The sequence below is a fragment of the Gigantopelta aegis genome, chromosome 11 (genome assembly GCF_016097555.1).
Source record: "Gigantopelta aegis isolate Gae_Host chromosome 11, Gae_host_genome, whole genome shotgun sequence".
Lineage (NCBI taxonomy): Eukaryota > Metazoa > Mollusca > Gastropoda > Neomphalida > Peltospiridae > Gigantopelta > Gigantopelta aegis.
The window spans coordinates 17,919,869-17,947,267 of record NC_054709.1 but is presented as its reverse complement, the minus strand read 5'-3'; the positions used below and the strand labels follow the sequence as shown (position 1 = coordinate 17,947,267).

At 39.9% G+C, this 27,399-nt stretch overlaps 1 protein-coding gene across 1 annotated transcript; it reads right to left on the bottom strand.

Annotated features, from left to right (window-relative positions):
- On the bottom strand, positions 1–27,399 carry LOC121385062 (atrial natriuretic peptide receptor 3-like). The gene is made up of 10 exons (XM_041515597.1): positions 27,387–27,399; positions 23,437–23,690; positions 22,547–22,643; positions 9,451–9,621; positions 6,755–6,858; positions 6,116–6,251; positions 4,312–4,420; positions 1,048–1,133; positions 540–621; positions 1–10 (listed from the first exon to the last, which is right to left on the bottom strand). Exons 1-10 carry the CDS (start codon positions 27,397–27,399, stop codon positions 1–3), a joined length of 1,062 nt encoding a protein of 353 aa, XP_041371531.1.

The following is a 27,399-nucleotide window of genomic DNA, read 5'->3' as shown; positions in this document are numbered from 1 at the left end:
TCATGTCTGGCTAGAAACAAGGAAACACCTAACATAATACCTCATTTGTTTGGTTTCTCGAGACTTAATAGACTATTCTTACACACAATTAACCACCTATAGTGAAGCACTGTTTATGGCGTATAAACATATCTAAGGGAAGAAATGTAGTTTTTTCTATCCCTAGGGAAAGATCACCTTTCTTTCCCCACTTCTCTCTGCCCATATGGGTAATAAATGACATCTCTTGGCCCAAGATGTCGCATATAATGGACATCTTGGGCCAGTGGCGTATCTACGGAAAATAACGCCTATGGAAAGCTCTGAAACTGCGCCCGTCCAAACATCTGTCACCCATCTTTAGATAATGTCTGACTTTAATAGAAACTACTCAGTGGCGCCCCCCCCCCCCCCCCTTCAAGTGGCGCCCAGGAAAAGGTGCCATACCTGCCATACCCTGGGTACCACACTGTCTTGGGCAGTGGGAACATTATGGGCTTCTACAGTCCCCCCACTCCACTTTTAAACCCGGATCGACGCCATGCAATGATATCACGTACCTCCAGACCCAGTAGATGAGAAATCCGAGAAGGACTGCCACAATCAGAAGTGCCAATACCGAACCAATCACCGTAAGCGTAACTGAAACACAGAGAGATATAAATTGAAAGAACAGGGCCTAATTCATAATGAATGCGCACGTAAAACGCTATGACCTGACCTGACCTGACCTGACCTAATTCATAATTTTCAAGCCCTCTTAAGGGTTGCACACCACCATTACACCCCCCCTCCCCATGCATGCCAATGTCGTAGTATACAACTCCTACCACCGATTAGTGTTTGTGTGTGTGGGGGGGGGGGGGAGGAGGGGTTACAACGCAACTGTCGAACTGACCAACTCCATCGTGACAGTTATAGTCTGAGATAGCATAAGACAGCATTTATCTTACAAAAAGCGAAAATAAAAATAATAAAATAAAAAAGTGGGAGGTGTTATATGACCCGTCAATCATATGCAATTCCCGCCCTAACCGTCATGTTGACAGCGTTCATTCCTCCACCCACAGCTTGGTTCACCCAATGGGATCTTGGTGCTGCCTCCTGGCCACACGATATCCGTGGTGCCCTCGATGATTTGGAAACCAACGCCCCTGTAGAAAATTTACAAAAGAAACACATTAGACGTTACTACTGTTTTCAGTCTGATTAAAATCAGCTCCACAGGCCTATAAATACTTCCTTGTAGGTTGTACTAAACCAAATAACTTCCGGCTGGGTCATAGTTCGAAGTGCCAGAAGTTAACACCGCAAGTCCTGTGATTGGATATAAATGCGAGTGTGTTGGTTGCAAAACAAATTAGTTTCATTTGGGTTAAATGTATGCAATTTTATTTCATCTAGTACCACTGTGTCAAATAGCCTTGTGCTTGAAACATGTATGGAATACCTATAAAAAAGTACTCAAATTTTGTGCGAAACTAGGGGTGTTGTAAAAATATCTGGTTATACCGAAACTGAACCATGAAAGGTACCATTTTCCTTTTTTATTTCTTTGAGTGTCACGGGGATCCTATAATACCCGTAACTGAATAAAACACGATTATCAAAATATCTCTCATAACTGTATATCTATTAGATCTCTCTGTAACGGGCGGTTATACCCGCGTGGCTCGTCTGGGTATGTTCAGAGATAAGATCTTATATAAAGTATATATTATTATAGCACGTTTAGTTCACTAGAAAACACAACAAAACACAATACACTTTGGAATCTGTATTAATACTACGCTGACAAATGTACTGCCGCAATAGTTAATTAACAACAACAAATAATAACAACCCAGAACTGATCACTAAATTAGTTAATCTCTAGGTGTCTAGTTTACACAATATTGTAATCACTTCACCGTGACACAACACCCACACGTGTTATAATTGAGAAACGCTGCCAGGGGAACTTAATTAATAAAGGAATTACACCCCTATTCCTAACTGGCTAATTTTTAATTAACCCTTACTACTCATTCAGTAACCTTGTAACACAGAATTAATACTGGTACCTATCACAATAAAGACAATAACCTACAGTTTACCTAGGTCCTCTAGGATGACTGGCTAAGCCTTAATAATTATTTAGAACAGTGAGCCTACAGTTTACTGCGTCAGATGACCGGCAGCACCGTCTAAATAAGATTGGTATAATACAGTATTAAAATATTTAAAGTCACATCAATCACATCAAGGTTATACACCAGAGCAAAAAATATATAATTACCAAGTCCAGCCGGACTAACGATCCCCGGGTCCGTCCAATTTGTTTCTCCCTGATATCTCTAAAACCCTAGCTATTTATCATAAAACATCCGAATATTGCCTGGGGGTACAACGCGGTCCTCCCCCTATCAAGTGATATTACCACAGCGACCAAGCCGGCATATTTTTCTTAGATCGCCAGACTTGCTGACGCCTAGTCCGCCAGCAATACCCCGATCGTACCGAACTAGCGGAGGTATTACGTAACTACTGGCCACATGGCCTCCACACCTGGACTGAGTGTGTATTAGAGAGAGCTCGACGACCGTCGCGCAGAGGTATTACGTAACAAAGTGCCCACCTGGGCCTAAGTGCATATTGGAACTGCACACAACCCTCTAAAACAATTAATATCGCCACAGGCGAAAACAAAATTAAGAGCATGTTCCGTCACATTGAGGTAGGGGTTGTAGTACTGATATTTATCCGTCATAGTTTGGTTGATAATTTGTATATAGTGTTTTAAACACACACGTTAACATGGTCGCCTATGGGATTTTATTTGGTATAGTACAACCTGTAGACCAGTAGGACTGACTTTAGTCTTTGGTAATGTCACAGTGTTACATTTACAACTATATTAAAATGTAATTTACATTTTAGCCGTGTATGTACGATTCAGTTAATTGTTATTGTGTCACCTGCCAATTATGCAATAACTTAGTCTTTTAGTTAATTAGGAACTAGCAATCAGACCAATTAGTCTGAAACTAACATACAGCAATCAAGAATATTGGATTTTGATTGTTGTCCCCAGTTGCTACCCAATCTGCCAACAAACGTAGGGCCTACCTATTTATTAATATGTCAGACTCGGCATCAGTATAATGGGGAGGGGGCGGGATGTAGTCCAGTGGTCAAGCGTTCGCTTGATGTGCGGTCGGTTTAGGATCGATCCCCGTCGGTAGGCCCATTGGGCTATTTCTCGTTCCAGCCAGTGCACCATGACTGGTATACCAAAGGCCGTGGTATGTGCTATCCTGTCTGTGGAATGGTGCATTTAAAAGATCCCTGGCTGCATTAGAAAAAAATATTGTGTGTTTCCTCTGATGACTATAATATGTCAAAATTACCAAATATTTGACATCCAATAGCCGATGATCAATAAATAAATGTGGTCTAGTGGTGTCGTTAAACAAACCAAATTTCTTCTTCTTCTTCTTCAGTATAATGGGTATGTGCCGACTAACGAAACAATTCACAATTGAGGTCTTAGCCGAGTATGTTGCCAAGGGAAACACTGTTGACAAGAAATAAATTCCCAAAGCACATTAACACGTAACTATTTGAGGCGGGTCCTGTAAAATAAACCCATATAGACACAGGGGAATCGAAAGATACAGACCCAGATAGGACCAAGATGAGATCCAAGGGGAGACCCTTGAGGGTCTCAGTCACAATTTCATCTCTATCGGGAGACCCGTGTGTGTCATTCACCCAAGAGCTGGTACTTATATATTATCTATATCACCATTTTGTTAATCATGTTTAATGTTGGAAAGTGAAACAGAAACTACATCACCAACTTGTGACTTCTGTTATTCATTTAACATTCCGGTAAAACAACACATCGAAAAACCTATACAGTGCAACAAAGAAAACCTACACTGTGTTTCCTCTCTCAATATCTGTGTGGTCCTTAACCATATGTCTGACGCCATATAACCGTAAATAAAATGTGTTGAGTGCGTCGTTAAATAAAAATATTTCCTTCCTTCCTTCCTTCCTTGTCTATGAGAATACGGGGCGAAACGTTTTTTGCTCGAATGCAAAGATTTCGTCCAACACTGGGGAAGTAGAGGAAGGGGGCAGCTGACCCTCTAACACCCACCCCAGTCTTGTACAGTTATGGTCAAACATCGCTATAAAAAAAACCTCCCTCCATAAATTGTTCCACCCAATCATCTGATGAATGAACTATTTGTGACTGTTAGTAGGTTTCGCAATAGTTACCATGGTATTTCAATTTTGCCTCCCTAATTTTGTTTTAAAAAAACACGTTTTTTTTGGTCTCACCCATCTTTCGTTCTGGCAACAGGGACGTATCTATCTCCGTGTATCGAATGCAGCATGTAGGAAGTGTGGCGACTTCCGTCGTAATCAACAGCTAGGGAGCCTGTCACTCCTGCAGAAACAAAACAGATAAAATATATCAGGCTGGGTAGATTTAGGGGTTAACCTTCCTACTTCAAACAAATTGTCTATTTTAAAAAATATATTTTCCAAGGTAGCATGACTCAAACCCATGCCTAAAACCTCGCCTTTCGCATTACAGACCTCAGGGATTCTGAAATGCGGAGGCTGGGGGCCCAAATGCAATAGGTTTTTAGACTCGAGCAACCAAATAATTACTTAAGCTGAGCCCGTTGGCAAATTTTAAAAAAAAAGAAAAAGAAAAGAACTTCTTCCCTGAAAAAAGGTAACATAGATGATCTATTGCCAATCTATAATATAATACGCAAAGCCTTTTTAACAGTTTCTAATCGTTCTGATCGCTTCTTATTTTTTTTATCTACACTGCCGGAAACCTTCTTTGTACTAACCGAAGCCACATTTCACAAGTATCTTTCTACGCTCGGTCCAGTGGTAAAACGCTCGCTTGATGCGCGGTCGGTCAGTGATCGATTCCCGTCAGTGGGCCCATTGGGCTATTTCTCGCTCCAGCCAGTGCACGGTGACTGATACATCGAAGGCTGTGATATGTGATATCCTATTTATGGGATGGTGCATATAAAAGATACCTTACTGCTAATCGAAAAGAGTATCCCATGAAATGGCGACAGCAGGTTTCATTCCTCAATATCTGCGTGGTCCTTATCCATATGTCCGACGCCATATAACCGTAAATAAAATGTGTTGAGTGCGTCATAAAATAAAACATTTCACATGGGCTACTCTTTTCGATTAGCAGCAAAGGATCTTTTATATGCACCATCCCACAGACAGGATATTACATAACACATCCTTTGTTTCACCAGTTGTGGAGCACTGGCTTGAATGAGAAATAGCCCAATGGGCCCATCGACAAGAATCGATCCTAGATCGATCGCGCATCAGGCGAGCGCTGTACCACTGAGCTACGTCCCGCCCCCGTGTAAACCGAAAATGATAGTATAATTTCATTATGACAGCAGGTTTCCTTGTTTTTATGAAATATAAAAAGCATTTCTTGCGGTATTTTGCCGTTTACGTGACGTCAAACAACAGAAGTCACATGGCCTTATTCCGAATGGGCTGACGTCACGGAATACGCCTGTCTTGCATGTCTAGGGATGGGAGAATAGCCCTGTCCCACATGGACACATATGAAGGATTTTTAAAGTATCCCCCTCCATTTTCGCTATGACTACGATTACTATATTAGCGCCACGCTGCTCCGAAATCAAACAAACCTAGCCCATGATTTTTATTACAGTAACTTTTAAAAATATGTCTCGTATGTTTCGTGGAAAGCTCAGACCTAACTGAAACATTTTCGTGCGTAACACTGGTTAGTTAGAAAGTTTGTTTTGTTTAACGACACCACTAGAGCACATTGATTTATTAATCATCGGCTATTAGATGTCAAACATTTGGTCATTTAGACATGTAGTCTTAGAGAAGAAACCCGCTATATTTTTCCATTAGTAGCAAGGGATCTTTAATATGCACCAACCCACAGAAAGGATAGCACATATCACAGCCTTTGTAGCACTAGTTATATCTAATGACTAAATAATGGAAATGTATCCGATACATAAAAAGATTAAAAAAAGAAAGAAAAAAAGAAAAAAAGAAGAAAGAAATGTATCCGATACTGTAGCTTTAATTTCTTACTAACCTGTTTCTGTCGACCCGTAGAGGTAGTTGACGATATCTCTACCCAGGGGACACAACCCACCATCTCGGATGCAGTTGTTGAGAGCCAGTATGTACAGATAGATCGCGTCAACAACTAAAGCCACGCGGATTCCGAACTGAAAAAAAAGAAGAAAAAATCCAAAATTAAATCAATCGATTAATCGATCAATCAATCAATCGATCGAACGCCCGATCAGCCGATCCATCAATGAATCAGTCGATTAGTATATCAGTCAATCCATTGGGTCCGTCACTATATGAATTTAAAAAAGAAACAAAGAAAGAAATGTTTTGTTTAACGACGCACTCAACACATTTTATTTACGGTTATATGGCGTCAGACATATGGTTAAGGACCACACAGATATTGAGAGAGGAAACCCGCTGTCGCCACTTCATGGGCTACTCTTTTCGATTAGCAGCAAGGGATCTTTTATATGCACCATCCCACAGACAGGGTAGTACATACCACGGCATTTGATATACCAGTCGTGGTGCACTGGCTGGAACGAGAAATAGCTCAAAAGGCCCACCAACGGAGATCGATCCCAGACCAACCACGCATCGAGCGAGCGCTTTACCACTGGGCTACGTCCGACCCTTATATGAATTCAAATACCTCATAGCTGGTATTGTTTGTGGCTTTGAACGTGTCCATGTCTTTCATAAATTCGGCGAATTCCGGTTCTTCTGGTCGTACATCAACCGTTATGTCCAGCATGCCTGCAACAACAACAACATTTTTTTTTTTTTTATTATTTAACGACGCACTCAACACATTTTATTTACGGTTATATGGGGTCAGACATATGGTTAAGGACCACACAGATTTTGAGAGGAAACCCGCTGTCGCCACTACATGGGCTACTCTTTCCGATTAGCAGCAAGGGATCTTTTATTTGCGCTTCCCACAGGCAGGTTAGCACAAACAATGACTTTTGTTGAACCAGTGATGGATCACTGGTCGGTGCAAGTGGTTTACACCTACCCATTGAGCCTTGCGGAGCACTCACTCAGGGTTTGGAGTCGATATCTGGATTAAAAATCCAATGCCTCGACTGGGATCCGAACCCAGTACCTACTAGCCTGTAGACCGATCGCCTAACCACGACGCCACCGAGGCCGGTACCTAACAAATGACATCTACACTTTTTTTGTACGTGACGCGCTATTCTTCGCTTTTGTTACGAATAATATTTACTTATACAGACTGGATGCCTCAGACTCCTTTAAAGGTACATTCCCGAGTTTGCTGCATTGTAAGATGTTTCCCACTAATAAAATATTTATATGATTAAACTTACATATTAAATATATTTTCTTGTTTAGAATATCAGTGTCTAAATATTCAATGTTTTTCTGGTCATCTTAATATTTGTAAGAAGCCCAAACTGGATTTTATTCTAAAATATTTTCGTACGTACAAAAAATTTTTTTTTTAGGAAATAAAATGAAATTTAACCTAATACAAATATTAGAACGATCAGAAACATGTTTAATATACAGCCACTAATATTTTATGCAGAAAAATATATTTGATATGTAATTACAATCGTTATAAAGTCTCTGTTAGTTGATAACATCTTAGAAATTGCAGCAAACTCAGGAATGTCCCTTTAATCAGACCCCTCCAAACAAAAATCATATTCTCTATCAAGATAAACATCTGGCTTGTGCCCCCACCATCTATGGTATGGTATGGTATAGGGATTAACGTGCACATTCAGAGCAAGATCTTTTAGCGCAAACCTATCACGGTCACAGGTGCTGGGGTCGGTAACAGGTTTGGTGATTTTTGGTGTTATGGAATTTGGAATGCCCCGTAGGATTAATGCTAAAGGAAAAAAGGTGCGCAATTTGAATGAAGGAAATTTGGCGCATTTTTTATCGGTCCTCCGAATTGGAAAGGGGGAGCTATATATATTTTGCCCCCAATCTAGATACTGTGCCCCCTTTATAGGGTCTTCCCCCCACACACACCTCGGGTATGGTTCCTACGAGCCTGCTAGTTATTCAGTGATTTACAAACTGACGACAAACCTCACTGGTATAGTAGTTAAACCATCTGAAACTAGCAGCTTGAAGGGGCAGTCTTGAGTTTACGACCTTTAGAGCCTTTTCACGAATTAAAGTAAAAACTGATTGCTAAAAACATTAGTATACGACCTCAAACGCATTCGATATACAGACACTGGTATTCTAAAAAAAAAAATGTATTTATTATGAAATAGTAGTCGCCAACAAGAGTCTGTTATCGCAAACATCTTACAATGACTACAAACTCAGGACAGTCCCTTTAACGCCCAATTTGTTTTGATTTACTTTAAAGGTGCTATGTCAAAGATGCAATAATGGCGGTTCCCGCCAAACATATAAATTATATTTTTCCTTTGAAACATAAAGTTTATACCTTCAGCTATATGCCTACACAAACATTGCAACCAAATAATTCCATTTACTAGCAGAACAAAATTATTTTATGAGAGAAATATTGAAAGTGTGTCACACGCATTAACTAGTGACGTCACTATTGTATGAATGAATGAATGAATGAATGAATGAGTGTTTAACGACATCCCAGCAAGAAAAATACATCGGCTATTTGGTGTCAAACTATGGTAATGCAAATAAATAAAGTGATGGATCAACATTAATATAAAAATTCAAGATTTAAATAAAAACAGTGTAAAGAACTGTGCAAAAACACAAATATCACAGATAGATACTGAATTTTACTCAAAACTTCAATTTTGTGCTGTATTGGCCATTCTCAAAGGCAATGTTACACCCCTGCACCACGGTGAGGTTACAGCACGCGCAGGGGTCACTATTGTATGCGTACGCATTCAACACACTAAGTTTACGCCGAGGTTTTTGGGGTGAACTGACAAAAGATACAGAGATGATGGCCATGATTTAGTCATTTCTTAGTTTTATTACAAATGAATGTGAAACTAACGAAATATTGTAGTTTCATTTTTGACATAGGGCCTTTAAGAGCGTAATCGCTGCGTGTCGCAATTTTATAACTTAGCCACATTTGCTAATGGATGTCAAATATTTGGTAATTTTGACAGAGAGGACCCCCCCCCCCCCCCAATACATTTCTCCATTAGTAGGGAGGGATCTGTTATATGCACCATCCCACAGACATGATAACACATACCACGGCCTTTGATATACCAGTCTTGTTGGTGCACTGGCTGAAACGAGAAATAGGGGATCGATCCCAAAGCAACCGCGCATCAGGCAAGCGCTTTATCACCGGGCTACGTCACTCCCTCAAACAATCATTTGACAGGACGAAGTAGATACCTCCAAAGACGTCTTCAAGTGGCACTATTGAGTTATAAGTTTCTGGAAAAATCTTCGCCATGTTGGCGTAGTCGATGGCGACGAAAGCGTAATCACCGTTCATCAGTCCTAGTTCGTAAGCCGTGAGCATGAAGTGGATGATGTCTTGTCCATAGGCACACAGGACGAAAACTAGGAAAAATAACAAAGAAACAAGAAGAAGGAAATGTTTTATTTTACCACGCACTCAACACATTTTATTTACGGTTATATGGCGTCAAACATCTGGTTAAGGACCACACAGATATTGAGAGAGGAAACCTGCTGTCGCCACTTAATGTGTTACTGTTTTCAATTAGCAGCAAGGGATCTTTTGTATGCATCATCCCACAGACAGGATAGTACATACCATGGCCTTTGTTACACCAGTTGTGGAGCACTGGCTGAAATGAGAAATAGCCCAATGGGTCCACCAACGGGGATCGATCCTAAACCGACCGCGCATCAAGCGAACGCTTTACTACTGGGCTACGTACCGCCCTCCAAACCGATCAATTCTCTATTAAAATCGATCATTGGAACATCACTACTTATATTATAGAGAATACTACATGAGTGGCCGTTAGATACCATTTATCTTACGCGTTGTTTATATAGAGAATACTACATGAGTGGCCGTTTGATACCATGTATCTTACGAGTTGTTTATATAGAGAATACTACATGAGTGGTCGTTAGATACCATTTATCTTACGAGTTGTTTATATAGAGAATACTACATGAGTGGCCGTTAGATTCCATTTATCTTACGAGTTGTTTATATAGAGAATAAAGAAAGAAATGTTTTATTTAACGACGCACTCAACACATTTTATTTACGGTTATATGGCGTCAGACATATGGTTAAGGACCACACAGATTCTAAGAGGAAACTTGCTGTCGCCACTACATGGGCTACTCTTCCGATTAGCAGCAAGGGATCTTTTATTTGCGCTTCCCACAGGCAGGATAGCACAAACCATGGCCTTTGTTGAACCAGTTATGGATCACTGGTCGGTGCAAGTGGTTTATATCATCCCATTGAGCCTTGCGGAGCACTCACTCAGGGTTTGGAGTCGGTATCTGGATTAAAAATCCCATGCCTCGACGGGGATCCGAACCCAGTACCTACCAGCCTGTAGACCGATGGCCTGCCACGACGCCACCGAGGCCGGTATATAGAGAATTGTGACGGAACACGCTCTTAATTTTGTTTTCGCCTGTGGCGATATTAATTGCGTTAGAGGGCCGTGTGCAGTTTCATTGCACTTAACCCAGGTGGGCAACTTGTTACGTAATACTTCTGCGCGACGGTCCTCGAGCTATACTTTCTAATACACACCCAGCCAGGTGCGGAGGCCATGTGGCGAGTAGTTACGTAATACCTCCGCGAGTGCGCTTTTTACAACCGTGATTTGGCGACGATGGCGACAGCCAGTCTGACGATCAGAGAAAAATATACCGACTCTGGGAGAGGTGGAATATCAGATGATAGGTGAGGTACCGCGTTGTACCCCCAGGCGATATTCGCTGTCTCTGAGAGTTTTTGAAATAAATAGCTAGGTTTAGAGATATCTAAGAGAACCCATAGGAAGGTATCCCGGGGGAACGTTGTCCGTTTGGACTTTGGTAAATAGATTATTTCTGCTCTGTTGTATAACCTTGATGTGATTGATGTGACTTTACATATTTTAATACTGTATTATACCAATATTCTTTAGACAGTGTCTTCGGTCATCTGACGAAGTAAATCGTAGTCTTACTGTTCTATATTTTATACGAGTATTTGGTAATATAAAGCTTAGCCAGTCATCCTAGAAGACCTAGGTAAACTGTAGGTTATTGTCTTTATTGTGATAGGTACCAGTATTAATTCTGTGTTACAAGGTTACTGAATGAGTAGTTAAGGGTTAATTAAAATTAACCAGTTAGGAATAGTGTTGTAATTCCTTTATTAATTAAGTTCTCCTGGGGGAGCTCGTCCCGGATCTGAAAACGGGACATGCATATTTAAAAAAAAGTATTGTTTGTAAATGGGGGCTTTATAATTATTTTCACAATTTACTAGAAGTAGCAACGTTGTTCACAAGAAAATTAATTAATAATAAGTGCGTCATATCTAAACATGGATAAATAATTTGCTGGATAGGCCTACGCTCAGTGTAGTGGAGATTACAGCGAGCACGTAAGGCCGAATTAGTTGAAATCGCGGATGAGCGAGAAATTGATTTAACATCAGCTAAAACCTTACGTGATATAAAGACAATTATGCGCATTCAGGAAGTTTTTGGTGATAGTCCTGTTATGGTCCTGAAGACAGTTGAGATTGTTCCATAGATAGAAATAAATTGCTGGAGAAGGGGGCTGATCCAAATTTGTTGGCAGATCGCACTACATGTCCGTTAACTGAGAGAGTTTTTTTGAATAAAAGAGTTAGAGATACGGGATTGCCGGCGCACCGAACTATCCAGGAATCTGTATTTTCCTTGATGGCTGCAAAATAAAATCAGGCAATGGTAGGAAGCTACCACTCAAAAATTTAAATCAGGGGATGTTTTGCTGATTTACCGACGCCTCACACGGGGTTTTTTACAGAACAGGTATTTCGGGCCCTCTCCTGTGCACAAAGGGGTTAATGAGACAGGGTATGTGATAAACACTCCTGATAGCGTTAGGAAAAGCAGCTATTGTCGCATCAATTTGCTAATGGTTATTTTGACAGACTGCCGATGGTTCCAGCTCAACCTTTCCAAATTGAGAGACACTCAATTTCAAGCAGAGGTCTTTTATACTGCAGAGATCAAATTACCAACAGACAGATGGTAGCAGACTTGAACCCCCAGCGAGCAAAGTTGACTACGTTGAAAGAAGACAATGTTTCCATTTGTCAGATCCTTCCATTCGTGTGCCAACACCACCTAAGCCAGGATGTGCGCTTGGAACCCAACGCTAAACCGATGCCCCAGCATGCCTATCGCCGAAAAACGGGGAGCGATGCGACACTGAAAAAGAGAGAAACCGAGTTCCAGCGGTCAGGTGATGCGAGAAGTCATTGTACCGTCTGAAGCAGATGCGCTCCTCGTCTCCCGTGATGGCAGCACCAGACTACCGAATGCCTTTCAAGCTAGCTGTGGATACCAGTGACGTGGGAGCCGCGTAATTTTTTATTTCCAGGAAGACGAAAATGGACTGGACCATCCTGTAAGTTTTATCTCCTAACCGAACCACAAACACCAGTGAACTATTCCCTATCAGAGAAGGAAGCTATGGCGTCGGATATAAGCTATGAGGCATTTTCAGATATACGTGAAATCGGCAGTACCCCAAGTGCTGGTCTTTACTGACCACTTTCCGCTTACCTTCATCACAGAATGAAAGCCACCAACCAGAGTAGTTTTGAGGTGGAGTCTTCTTCTGCATAATGCCCAATTACCATTGAACATATCAGGAAACATCCAATGTAATCGCACATGCCTTGTCCCGAAGTTGACCAGTCCTGGTAATGAGTTTACATTCTGGATTTCAGTTTTGTTTTATATATTTTATTTGTATACCAAGGCCTCACCGACGGGGTGTGATTACTGGTAGTCACCTTATCATTACATGTGTTTATAAATGCCCGTATGCGTCGGTTATCGCACCTTTTTGTTTTAATGTAGTATAATGCCCTCTTCCTAGACCAGAGGAAATATCCTTTTTGAGGCTGGGGGTGTGTGACGGAACATGCTCTTAATTTTGTTTTCGCCTGTGGCGATATTAATTGTGTTAGAGGGCCGTGTGCAATTTCATTGCACTTAGCTCAGGTGGGCAACTTGTTACGTAATACTTCTGCGCGACGGTCCTCGATCTATACTTTCTAATACACACCCATCCAGGTGCGGAGGCCATGTGGCGAGTAGTTACGTAATACCTCCGCGAGTGCGGTTATTACAACCGTGATTTGGGACGATGGCACAGCCAGTCTGACGATCAGAGAAAATATACGAAAAAATAACATATGAAAGGTACCGCGTTGTAAGCGATTTTCGCTGTCTCTGATGTTTTGAATTAGCTAGGGTTTAAATATCTAAAGTGCCATACGAAGGTATCCCGGGGAACGTTTGTCACTAGAATGCACACTTTCTGCTCTGTTGTACCGGTGTGATCGATGGCGTTACATAGTTTTAATACTGTATTATACCAATATTCTTTAGACAGTGTCATCGGTCACTGACGACGTAGGCTTACTGGTATATAGTAGGTAATATAAAGCTTCGCAGTCCCGATACCTAGGTAAACTGTAGTCTTTATGTGATAGGTACCACTGTGTTACAAGGTTACTGTTACTTAAGGGTTAATTAAAAATTAGCAGTTAGAATAGGTTGTACTACCTTTATTAATTAAGTTCCTGGCAGCGTCTGTCATCATCGCCACGTTATTGAACCAGTAGTAAGGGTTAACTAACAACTAAACCAGTGGAATAGTGTTGTAATTCCTTTATTACAGACAGCCTCAGTGTGGGTGTTGTGTCACGGTGAACTGATTAGCATGTGTAAACTAGACAGCTAGAGATTAAATTCTGGGTTGTTATTATTGTTGTTATTAATTAACTACTGCGGCAGTACATTTGTCAGCGTAGGTTAATACAGATTCCAAAGTGTATTGTGTTTTTGTTATGTTTTTCTAGAATGACGTGCTATAATAATATACTACTTATTATAAGATCTTATCTCTGATCATACCTAGAGACGAACAGCGGGTTACAGGATAACAGAGAGATCTAATAGATGTACAGTTACGATAACCAGTGTTTCATTCAGTTACGGGTATTAAACAAGAATACTACATGATCACATTAGATACCATTTAATAAATAGCTTATATTGATATTAAATGAGTGGCCGTTAGACCATTTATCTTAAAAGTACATTATATAGAGAATACTACATAAGTAGTCGCTAGATTCCATGTATAGAGAAATACTACATGAGTGATCGTTAGATACCATTTATCTTACATACCGGCTGTTTATATAGAGTGGTCGTTAGAGACTTACAACGAGTACTACATGAGTGGCCATTAGATACCATTATCTAACAACCAGCTGTTTATGTAGAGAATACTACATGAGTGGTCGTTAGATTCCATGTATCTTACAACGAGTTGTTTATATAGAGAATACTACATGATTGGCTGTTAGATACCATTTATCTTACATATAGTTACATGTTTATAGATTCCACGTAGAACGAGTTGTTTAATAGAAAGACTAATGTTTTAGATTTTATCTTACAAGTTGTTTATAAAGAGCAAAGAAAGAAATGTTTTATTTAACGACGCACTCAACACATTTTATTTACGGTTATATGGCGTCAGACATATGGTTAAGGACCACACAGATTCTAAGAGGAAACTTGCTGTCGCCACTACATGGGCTACTCTTCCGATTAGCAGCAAGGGATCTTTTATTTGCGCTTCCCACAGGCAGGATAGCACAAACCATGGCCTTTGTTGAACCAGTTATGGATCACTGGTCGGTGCAAGTGGTTTATATCATCCCATTGAGCCTTGCGGAGCACTCACTCAGGGTTTGGAGTCGGTATCTGGATTAAAAATCCCATGCCTCGACGGGGATCCGAACCCAGTACCTACCAGCCTGTAGACCGATGGCCTGCCACGACGCCACCGAGGCCGGTATATAGAGAATTGTGACGGAACACGCTCTTAATTTTGTTTTCGCCTGTGGCGATATTAATTGCGTTAGAGGGCCGTGTGCAGTTTCATTGCACTTAACCCAGGTGGGCAACTTGTTACGTAATACTTCTGCGCGACGGTCCTCGAGCTATACTTTCTAATACACACCCAGCCAGGTGCGGAGGCCATGTGGCGAGTAGTTACGTAATACCTCCGCGAGTGCGCTTTTTACAACCGTGATTTGGCGACGATGGCGACAGCCAGTCTGACGATCAGAGAAAAATATACCGACTCTGGGAGAGGTGGAATATCAGATGATAGGTGAGGTACCGCGTTGTACCCCCAGGCGATATTCGCTGTCTCTGAGAGTTTTGAATAAATAGCTAGGGTTTAGAGATATCTAAGAGAACCATAGGAAGGTATCCCGGGGGAACGTTGTCCGTTTGGACTTTGGTAAATAGATTATTTCTGCTCTGTTGTATAACCTTGATGTGATTGATGTGACTTTACATATTTTAATACTGTATTATACCAATATTCTTTAGACAGTGTCTTCGGTCATCTGACGAAGTAAATCGTAGTCTTACTGTTCTATATTTATACGAGTATTTGGTAATATAAAGCTTAGCCAGTCATCCTAGAAGACCTAGGTAAACTGTAGGTTATTGTCTTTATTGTGATAGGTACCAGTATTAATTCTGTGTTACAAGGTTACTGAATGAGTAGTTAAGGGTTAATTAAAAATTAACCAGTTAGGAATAGTGTTGTAATTCCTTTATTAATTAAGTTCTCCTGGGGGAGCTCGTCCCGGATCTGAAACGGGACATGCATATTTAAAAAAAAGTATTGTTTGTAAATGGGGGCTTTATAAATTATTTTCACAATTTACTAGAAGTAGCAACGTTGTTCACAAGAAAATTAATTAATAATAAGTGCGTCATATCTAAACATGGATAAGAATTTGCTGGATAGGCCTACGCTCAGTGTAGTGGAGATTAAGCGAGCACGTAAGGCCGAATTAGTTGAAATCGCGGATGAGCGAGAAATTGATTTAACATCAGCTAAAACCTTACGTGATATAAAGACAATTATTATTCAGGAAGTTTTTGGTGATAGTCCTGTTATGGAAGACAGTGAGATTGTTCCATAGATAGAAATAAATGAGTTAAGTGTGGAACAACAATTAGCTTTTAAAAAACTTGAGTACGAAAGAGAAGAACGTGCATTAGATAGAGAAGAGAGAGAGAGAGATAGAGGTAGAGATAGAGAAAAATAAGATAGGGATAGAGAGAGAGAGAGAGAGAGAGAGAGAGAGAGAGAGAGAGAGAGAGAGAGAGAGAGAGAGAGAGAGAGAGAGAGAGAGAGAGAGAGAGAGAGAAAGAGAAGAGAGAGATAGAGAATATAGACATAGAGATAGAGAAAGAGAAGAGAGGGAGAGAGAGAGAGAGAGAGAGAGAGAGAGAGAGAGAGAGAGAGAGAGAGAGAGAGAGAGAGAGAGAGAGAGAGAGAGAGAAGAGAGGGATAGAGAATTCCAGTTATAAAAATTAAAAGTGGAACATGAGTTAAAGTTGAATACTGAAGAAGTTAGACGAGAGGCAGGAAATGGTTTATAGATCAGTGCCGGTATTTGATGACCAGGAGGTAGATAAAGCAGCTAAATTGGCCGCAGTCTAAGTGGACATTGTTAGCCGTGTCTAAGTTTAAGGGGAAGGCTAGTGTAGCTTATAATTCAATGTGTGATGAGCGAGCAAGTCAGTACGACCTAGTTAAGGCGGCAGTGTTGAGGGCGTATGAATTACGACCTGAGGATTATCGTTTACGGTATAGCGAGTTGAGAAAAACGCAGGGTCAGTCTTATAGTGAGTTTGTGGCTAAGAAGGCAGGGATGTTTGATAAATGGGTGGTGTCTCATCAGGTAGAGTCATATACCGAGCTACGGGAGTTGTTGATCTTACAAGACATTAAAAATGGATTACCAGTTAGCTTACGTATTCATTTAGAGGATCGTGATGTCAAAAGGATAGAGGAGGCAGGCATAGTGGCAGATGACTACGTGTTAATACACAAGGCTCAGGCAGTACAGGGTAGCTCCTTACAACAGGGTGATAAGAAGAAATTTCAGCCAGGTTTTTTCCCGGGAAAGTAACTATCGGGGAGAGTCATCTAGTTGGTGAGCTAGTCAGGCAAGGAATGCACCTGGTGGGCAAGGTAAGGATAGGCCTGCATTATCAGCCAATGCACGAACTTTTCGTCCACATTGCAGTTACTGTGAAAAGAATAACCATCTTGTCGGGGACTGTTTTAAAAGGAAACGCGATAATGCGCAAGTGGTCGGTTTAGTGAGGTCAGCTCCGTTAGCGAGAGAGTTAATGGTTAGTCCCATGGCAGAAAAAGTAAACCCGTATGTGTCCACTGGTATGGTTTGTGATGAGAAACAAGAATTGAGTCCTAAGGCAATATCAATCTATAGAGATACCGGATGTAGTCAGTCGGTTATCACGTCAAAGTGTTTAGCTGGTATAGAAAATTCAGATACAGGACGTAGTTTGGCTTTAACCTCGGTTACTGGAGAAAAAATGGTTGTCCGGTTACATAACGTTTTGTTGTGTTCGAAGATTGTGACGGGACCAGTCATTATGGGTGTCGTGAAGGACTTGCCTGTTGAAAACAGGAGTTTTGTTGGGTAATGATTTGACTAGTGAGTGTTGTCAGCCGAAATGTGACCAATTGTTAATCAAAGACATCCCTGTACCAATAGAAGAGTGTGAGGTTGATGAGATTAAATATCCTGCGTGTATAAAGACTAGGACTATGGCCAGAAGGGTAAAACGAGACCCAGAGGATATTTGTGATTTGTCTGATACGTGTGTGAGCCATGAAATTGGAGTGGATGAGGTTATCAGTAAAATGGTAGATAAGTCAACTGAGGAATTAAATGTGGTGGAACCTGTTGATCTCCCGCAGAGGGGAATTGAACCAGTTGTGTTTGATAGAGGGGACTCACCTTGTAATAGACAAGAGTTAATGCTGGAGCAGGGGGCTGATCCAAATTTGTTGGCAGTTCGCACTACATTGTTAACTGAGAGAGTATTGATGAATAAAAGAGTTAGAGATAGGAGGTTGCCGGCGACCGAACTAGCTAGGAAGCAACTGAGCCATGATCGGAGCAAAATAAAATCAGTGTTTGGTAGGAAGGCTAGGAGTCAGGAATTTAAATCAGGGGATAAGGTGCTGCTGTACCTTCCCATTAAACGGGGTTCATTACAGAACAGGTATTTCGGGCCCTATGTTGTGCACAAACGGGTTAATGAGACAGGGTATGTGATAAACACTCCTGATAGGGTTAGGAAAAGCAGGTATTGTCACATCAATTTGCTAAAAGGTTATTTTGACAGACTGCCGATAGTTCCAGTACAACCTGTCCAAATTGAGAGACACTCAATTTCCTGTGATGACGTCAAGACTGCAGAGATCAAATTAACCAACCGCCAGATTCTAGCAGACTTGAACCCCCAGCGAGCAAAGTTGACTACGTTGAAAGAAGACAATGTTTCCATTTGTCAGATCCTTCCAACGATTACCAACACCTTAAGCCAGGATGTGCGCTTGGAACCCAACGCTAAACCGATTCGACAGCATGCCTATCGGAGAAAAACTGGAAAACGTGCGACACTGAAAAAGAGAGAAACGAAGTTCCAGTGGTCAGGTGAATGCGAGAAGTCATTCAACCGTCTCAAGCAGATGCGCTCCTCGTCTCCCGTGATGGCAGCACCAGACTACCGAATGCCTTTCAAGCTAGCTGTGGATGCCAGTGACGTGGGAGCTGGAGCTGTGCTGTTTCCAGGAAGACGAAAATGGACTGGACCATCCTGTAAGTTTCTTCTCCAAAACGTTTGACAAACACCAGGTGAACTATTCCACTATAGAGAAGGAAGCTTTGGCCATGGTACAAGCTCTGAAGCATTTTCAGATCTACGTGAAATCGGCAGTGCATCAAGTGGTGGTCTTTACTGACCATAATCCGCTTACCTTCATTCACAGAATGAAAGCCACCAACCAGAGAGTTTTGAGGTGGAGTCTTCTTCTGCAAGAATACCCAATTACCATTGAACATATCAAGGGCACATCCAATGTAATCGCTGATGCCCTGTCCCGAAGTTGAACGTTATGATAATGAGTTTACATTCTTGATTTCTGTTTTGTTTTATATATTTTATTTGTATACCAGGGACTCAGAGACTCAGTGTGATTACTGGTAGTCACCTTATTATTACATGTGTTATAAATGCCCGTATGCGTCGGTTAACGCACCTTTTTGTTTTAATGTAGTATATTTCCCTCTTCCTAGAGTAGAGGAAATATCCTTTTTGAGGTGGGGGTGTGTGACGGAACATGCTCTTAATTTTGTTTTCGCCTGTGGCGATATTAATTGTGTTAGAGGGCCGTGTGCAGTTTCATTGCACTTAGCTCAGGTGGGCAACTTGTTACGTAATACTTCTGCGCGACGGTCCTCGAGCTATACTTTCTAATACACACCCAGCCAGGTGCGGAGGCCATGTGGCGAGTAGTTACGTAATACCTCCGCGAGTGCGGTTTTTACAACCGTGATTTGGCGACGATGGCGACAGCCAGTCTGACGATCAGAGAAAAATATACCGACTCTGGGAGAGGTGGAATATCAGATGATAGGTGAGGTACCGCGTTGTACCCCCAGGCGATATTCGCTGTCTCTGAGAGTTTTGAATAAATAGCTAGGGTTTAGAGATATCTAAGAGAACCATACGAAGGTATCCCGGGGGAACGTTGTCCGTTTGGACTTTGGTAAATATATTATTTCTGCTCTGTTGTATAACCTTGATGTGATTGATGTGACTTTACATATTTTAATACTGTATTATACCAATATTCTTTAGACAGTGTCTTCGGTCATCTGACGAAGTAAATCGTAGTCTTACTGTTCTATATTTATACGAGTATTTGGTAATATAAAGCTTAGCCAGTCATCCTAGAAGACCTAGGTAAACTGTAGGTTATTGTCTTTATTGTGATAGGTACCAGTATTAATTCTGTGTTACAAGGTTACTGAATGAGTAGTTAAGGGTTAATTAAAAATTAACCAGTTAGGAATAGTGTTGTAATTCCTTTATTAATTAAGTTCTCCTGGCAGCGTTTGTCAATTATCACACGTTATTGAACGAGTAGTAAGGGTTAATTAAAAATTAACCAGTTAGGAATAGTGTTGTAATTCCTTTATTAATTAAGTTCCCCTAGAAGCTTTTCTCAATTATCACACGTGTGGGTGTTGTGTCACGGTGAAGTGATTAGCATATTGTGTAAACTAGACACCTAGAGATTAACTAATTAAGTGATCAGTTCTGGGTTGTTATTATTGTTGTTATTAATTAACTACTGCGGCAGTACATTTGTCAGCGTAGGTTAATACAGATTCCAAAGTGTATTGTGTTTTTGTTATGTTTTCTAGGAACTAAACGTGCTATAATAATATATACTTTATATAAGATCTTATCTCTGATCATACCTAGAGACGAGCCACAGCGGGTAATACTGCTCGATACAGAGAGATCTAATAGATGTACAGTTAAGAGAGACATTTTGATAACCATGTTTCATTCAGTTACGGGTATTATAGAATCCCCGTGACAAGAATACTACATGAGTGGACATTAGATACCATTTATCTTACAACGAGTTGCTTATATTGAGAATACTACATGAGTGGCCGTTAGATACCATTTATCTTAAAAGTTGTTTATATAGAGAATACTACATGAGTGGTCGTTAGATTCCATGTATCTTACAACGAGTTGTTTATATAGAGAATACTACATGAGTGGCCGTTAAATACCATTTATCTTACAACCAGCTGTTTATATAGAGAATACTACATGAGTGGTCGTTAGATTCCATGTATCTTACAACGAGTTGTTTATATAGACAATACTACATAAGTGGCCGTTAGATACCATTTATCTTACAACCAGCTATTTATATAGAGAATACTACATGAGTGATCGTTAGATACCATTTATCTTACATACCGGCTGTTTATATAGAGAATACTACATGAGTGGCCATTAGATACCATTTATCTAACAACCAGCTGTTTATGTAGAGAATACTACATGAGTGGTCGTTAGATTCCATGTATCTTACAACGAGTTGTCTATATAGAGAATACTACATGAGTGGCTGTTAGATACCCTTTATCTTACAACCAGCTGTTTATATAGAGAATACTACATGAGTGGTCGTTAGATTCCACGTATCTTACAACGAGTTGTTTATATAGAGAATACTACATGATTGGCCGTTAGATACCATTTATCTTACAAGTTGTTTATAAAGAGAATACTACATGAGTGGCTGTTAAATACCATGTATCTTACGAGTTGTTTATATAGAGAATACTACATGAGTGGCCGTTACATACCATTTATCTTACAACGAGTTGTTTATATAGAGAATACTACATGAGTGGCCGTTAGATACCATTTATCTTACGAGTTGTTTATATAGAGAATACTACATGAGTGGCCGTTAGATACCATTTTTCTTACAACGAGTTGTTTATATAGAGAATACAACATGAGTGGCCGTTAGATACCATTTATCTTACAACGAGTTATTTATATGAAGAATTCTACATGAGTGGTCGTTAGATTCCATGTATATATACAGAATACTACATGAGTGGTCGTTAGATTCCATGCATCTTACAACGAGTTGTTTATATAGAGAATACTACATGAGTGGCCGTTAGATACCATTTATCTTACAACGAGTTGTTTATATAGAGAATACTACACGAGTGATCGTTAGATACCATTTATCTTACGAGTTGTTTATATAGAGAATACTACACGAGTGGCCGTTATATACCATTTATCTTACGAGTTGTTTATATAGAGAATACTACATTCGTGTCCGTTAGATACCATGTACCTTACGAGTTGTTTATATAGAGAATACTACATGAGTGGCCGTTAGATACCATTTATCTTACAACGAGTTGTTTATATAGAGAATACTACATGAGTGGTCGTTAGATTCCATTTATCTCACAATGAGTTGTTTTAAAATGTATCTAAGGAGTGAGTTGTAAGATAAATGGTATCTAACGGACACGAATGTAGTATTCTATTTCTTATATATCCTGAAAACCCAGGTTTTAAGCCAATTTTAACATCTTGCATCACAGACAAAATATTTCAGGTTAACTACATGTGTATACGTCACATTGTATTCGATTTCGACCGTGCTGCTTTTTCATTGTATGTATGGCATTGGTGACATAGGAGCAGCCAGTCGTATGTCTTGTTAACAAATGTGTATGTGTTAACAAGTATGTGTAAGAAGTTGATGTCTAATCTACGAAAAATCTCACTTCTGCACTGTTGTGCCTCAACGAATAACGTTTCGTTCAGTTTGTCATTGTCCAATGTCAGTCGTCGCGCTACGATTCCAACGTTCCTGAAATCAATCTGCAAAAAGAAAACGTTACGGTTTGTTTTGTTTAACGACAATGAGCACATTGATTTATTAATCATCGGCTATTGGATGTGAAACATTTGGTCATTTTTGACATATAGTCTTAGAGAGGAATCCCGTTACATTTCCCCCACAGACAGGATAACACATACCACGGACTTTGGTACCATTGCTCCCTTTTGCTTCTGTCAATGCTAAGGATAAGGATTTTGGTTACTGTTCCGCATTCCTGTTATTTCTTTTCATTAGTATATTATCAAATAAAAAAAATAAAGAGTTTGTTTTGCTTAACGACACCACTAAAGCACATTGATTTATTAATCATCGGCTATTGGATGTCAGACGTTTGGTAATTTTGACATATAGTCTTAGAGAGGAAACCCGCTACATTTTTCCATTAGCAGCAAGGGATCTTTTATATGCACCATCCCACAGACAGGATAACACATACCACGGTATTTGATATACCAGTCGTGGTGCACTGGCTGGAACGAGAAATAGGTCAATGGGCCCTAGACCGACCGCGCATTAGGCGGACGCTTTACCACTGGACTACGTCCCTCCCTTATCAAATCAATTCAAATCGATCAAAGAGCTAACAGTATTATTCCTTCTGCGGACCACAATGGTATAAAGACTATTTCTGATAAACAACAATAAACAATAAATAAATAATCCCCCCCCCCCCCCCCCCCTTCCCCCCAAAAAAAAAATCAAAAAAAAATCATTAAAACAATCACTACAGTTCCCAGGTTTCAAAACAAAATGGCTTAAACGAAATCTTACCGATATGTTGACCACTGCCGAGAGCCACGCTGCCTGTGGCCCGGTTACCAAGGTTACGCGTTTCCAGCTGAAGAATTTCATGATATTCCTCACGAAGGTGCCGATCTCACCAAAACTTCCTGTCGTTCTGAGAAGCGTTGCGAATTCGTCCCGATTGGACAAGATGTCGCTCCAGCACCCGAAACTGATAACGGGAAGATGCCACCGACTAGCTAACAACCCAACCGATTCGCAAACGTCATCACAAGATGGACCTGGTGAAAATATAATTTCACAACCATTCTGAGAGTACTGCTAAAATAATACATATCCAGGCATGGTGCTTATAAAATTCGAGACTCTAACAGTCTGAGACGTGAACGTCATGGCAACGCCATCCAAATTGTATGTGTGTGACGTCATTAGAGATTGAGTCTGGAGTTTTATAAGCACGAGTCCAAGTCGAACAAATCATCATATATCCTAAGTTCAAGGGCTTAAAAAAAGTCCGGAAAACTAATTTTTGTATCTCCTAACTTCAAGTGCCAAAACTCTGTCACAAATGTGTAAATCACCACAAAATTTCAGCTCAATATATCAAAGCATTGTGAAAAAAACCCATCCGGAAAACTTTAAGTGGGACAGATGGACGGAAGAACAGACAGACAGACAGAAGGATAAAGATGAAACCTATGGTCACTTCCGGCTGGACCAGTATAGGACTAATAACTGAAGACTGAAACGGAAAGATTCCACCGACTAGCTAGTAACCCAACCGATTCACAGACATCATCATAAGATAGGGACGGGACGTAGCCAAGTAGTAAAGTGCCCGCCTGATGCGCGGTCGGTCCAGGACCGATCCCCGTCGGTGGACCCACTGGGCTATTTCTTGTTCCAGCCAGTGCACAATAACTGGTGTATCAAAGGCCGTGGTATGTGCTATCTTGTCTATGGGATGGTGCATATAAAAGACCCCTTGGAAAAATGTAGAGGGTGATTAACAAATCAATGTTTTCTAGAGGTGTCGTTATACAAAACAAACTTTCATCATAACATGGAATTGATTGAATAATTAAAATCTATTTTGAAAAAAATAAAGGAACCCGGTCGACACCTGAAAACTATAGACCAATAACGTTGCTATGCTTTAGATCTAAATCATTTACTACTATTTTAAAGGGACATTCCTGAGTTTGCTGCATTGTAAGATGTTTCCGACTAATAAAATATTTCTACGATTAAACTTACATATTAAATATATTTTCTTGTTTAGAATACTGTATCAGTGTCTGTATATTCAATGTGTTTCTGGTCATTTTAATATTTGTAAGAAGCCCAAACTGAATGTTGTCTTGAAATATGTTCGTACGTATGAAAAAACAATATTTTAGGAAATAAGATGAAATTTAACCTAGTACAAATATTAGAACGATCAGAAACACGTTTAATATACAGCCACTAATATTTCATGCAGAAAAATATATTTGATGTGTAATTACAATCGTTAAACAGTCTCTGTTAGTCGATAACATCTTAAAAAGTGCAGCAAACTCAGTAATGTCCCTTTAAACATAAGACACAATGAATGTATCGACGAACACAACATACTGAGCGAAACTCAAACGGGCTTCCAAAAACACTATTCTACTACCGACCTTCACTCCTTGATAGAAATTTAAAACAACAGAAAAAACCCCAACAACTATTCTGTGCTTTTGTTGATTTCCGAAAGGCATTTGACATTATCCCCCGAACTTGTCTGTGACATTACTAGACAATAACATAAACGGAATTAATAAGAAAAATATTCACCAAATATATTAAAGTATTAAATACAAGATTTAATACTTTAATATATTTGGTGAATATTTTTCTTTCGTACTAACAACGTAAACTCGGAACTATTTCCATGTAACATTGGAAACAGTTTGTTTTGTTTAACGACACCACTGGAGCACATTGATTACTAATCATCGGCTATTGGATATCAAACATTTGGTAATTTTGACATATAGTCTAATAGAGGAAACCTGCTATATTTTCCCATTTGTAGCAAGGGATCTTTTATATGCACCATCCCACAGACAGGATAGCACATACCATGACCTTTAATATACCAGTCGTGGTGCACTGGCTGGAACGAGAAATAGCCCAATTGGCCCACTGACGGGGATTGATCTTAAACCGACCGCGCATCAAGTGAGCGCTTTACCACTGGGCTACGTCCCGCGCTTGTATCATTGGAGTACGACAAGGTGAAACTTTGTCACCTGTTCTATTTTCTCTTTACTTAAATGACCTAGACACGTATCTTTTTAGTCCAAACTGTACTGGAGTTTCCTCTGCCACTGGCGATCTCGCCATCTTGTTGAATGCTGGCATCCGCCTGCTTTGGCTGCTATATGCAGACGACACAGCCCTACTAGCAACGAACGCACGAGACTTACATAAAAAAAAGTAACATGTTTACCACTACTGTAACGCATGGAAACTTAATGGGACATTCCTGAGTTTGCTGCATTGTAAGATGCTTCAGACTAATCAAATATTTCTACGATTAAACTTGCATATGAAATATATTTTCTGATTTAAAATATCATTGTCTGTATATTCAATGTGTTTCTGGTCGTCTTAATATTTGTAAGAAGCCCAAACTGGATTATGTCTTCAAAAAAATGTTTTGGAAACAAAACGAAATTTAACCTAGTACAAATATTAGCACGATCAGAAAAACGTTTAATATACAGCTACTAATATTTTATACCGAACAATATTTTGATATGTAATTACAATCGTTAAAAAGTCTTTGTTAGTCGATAACATCTTAAAAAATGCAGCAAACTCAGGAATGTCCCTATAGTAAAAATAAAACAAAAATATTAATATTTAATGGTATAACCAATGATTATAAGAACAAATTTATTATAGAAAATAAAGTTCTCGAAAATGTCAAAGAATATAAATATTTAGGTTTAACTGAATAAGCAAAGCAAATTCAATACAAGAAGAAAATTATGAATTTAGGTTACACGACTCTTCCCTAAATGGATACAACTATATTTGGATCCAACAATTATTGAACAGCCTAGATATGACAGATATATGGATGTTTTATGGATTCTCACCACCTCCCAACCCCACCCCCCCACCCCCAACCCCCCAAGTTCTTAAACAAATCAAATTAAGACAGCATGGCCAGTATCTTCAAACGTGGAACAATAATATTGCAATTTCGTCTAGATGGAAAATGTACTTAATTTTTAAAGAAAACTTAACACTAGAAAAATACCTCCCCATAATGCCAGAAAAACTGTGGATCACCATATTTAAATTAGAGCAACGAATCACTACCTCCCAATTAAATCAAAAGTTGATGAGTGGCTACAAAAGCAGGACAGACTTAGTTATCAAAGCTCAGAGAGACATGATATGCGCACTGGTGTTTTTCATAAAACAAGGTCATTGGTTGCAAGTTCTATTATATGTGAGAAAAGTAGGCAGAAACAGGAAAAGGTATTGACTGCATCTTTTGAAAAGAAACAAAAATTAGAACGGCAAAAATTAAAACTACATTTAAAAGAACAAGAATGAGAGCTGCAGACTGAGTTAGCTGTTACTGTTGCCAAAACAAAAGTGTTGGATCAGTATGGTGAGGGAAATGTTTCAAGTAAATGTTCGGATAGGTGTGTTGATAAAGTTCAAAAAACTATGGTTGAAACTGTTTTGGTGACACATTCAAATGTGGTGAGTGACACTATTATTAAACAAAACATTACATCAGCATATGTTGACAGTTATAATGCTAACTTTATGTTGAATGCTGAAGCTAATGCATTTGTACCTCCTGATGTTAAGTATACCCAGCGCTCTCAATAGTTTAAGAAGTAGCAGGCTACAACAGTGATGATAGCAGGGGGCAAAGCGGGGGGTCTGGGGGCCCTCCCCAAGAAACATTTGAAAAATCGAACCTCTGAGATGCAT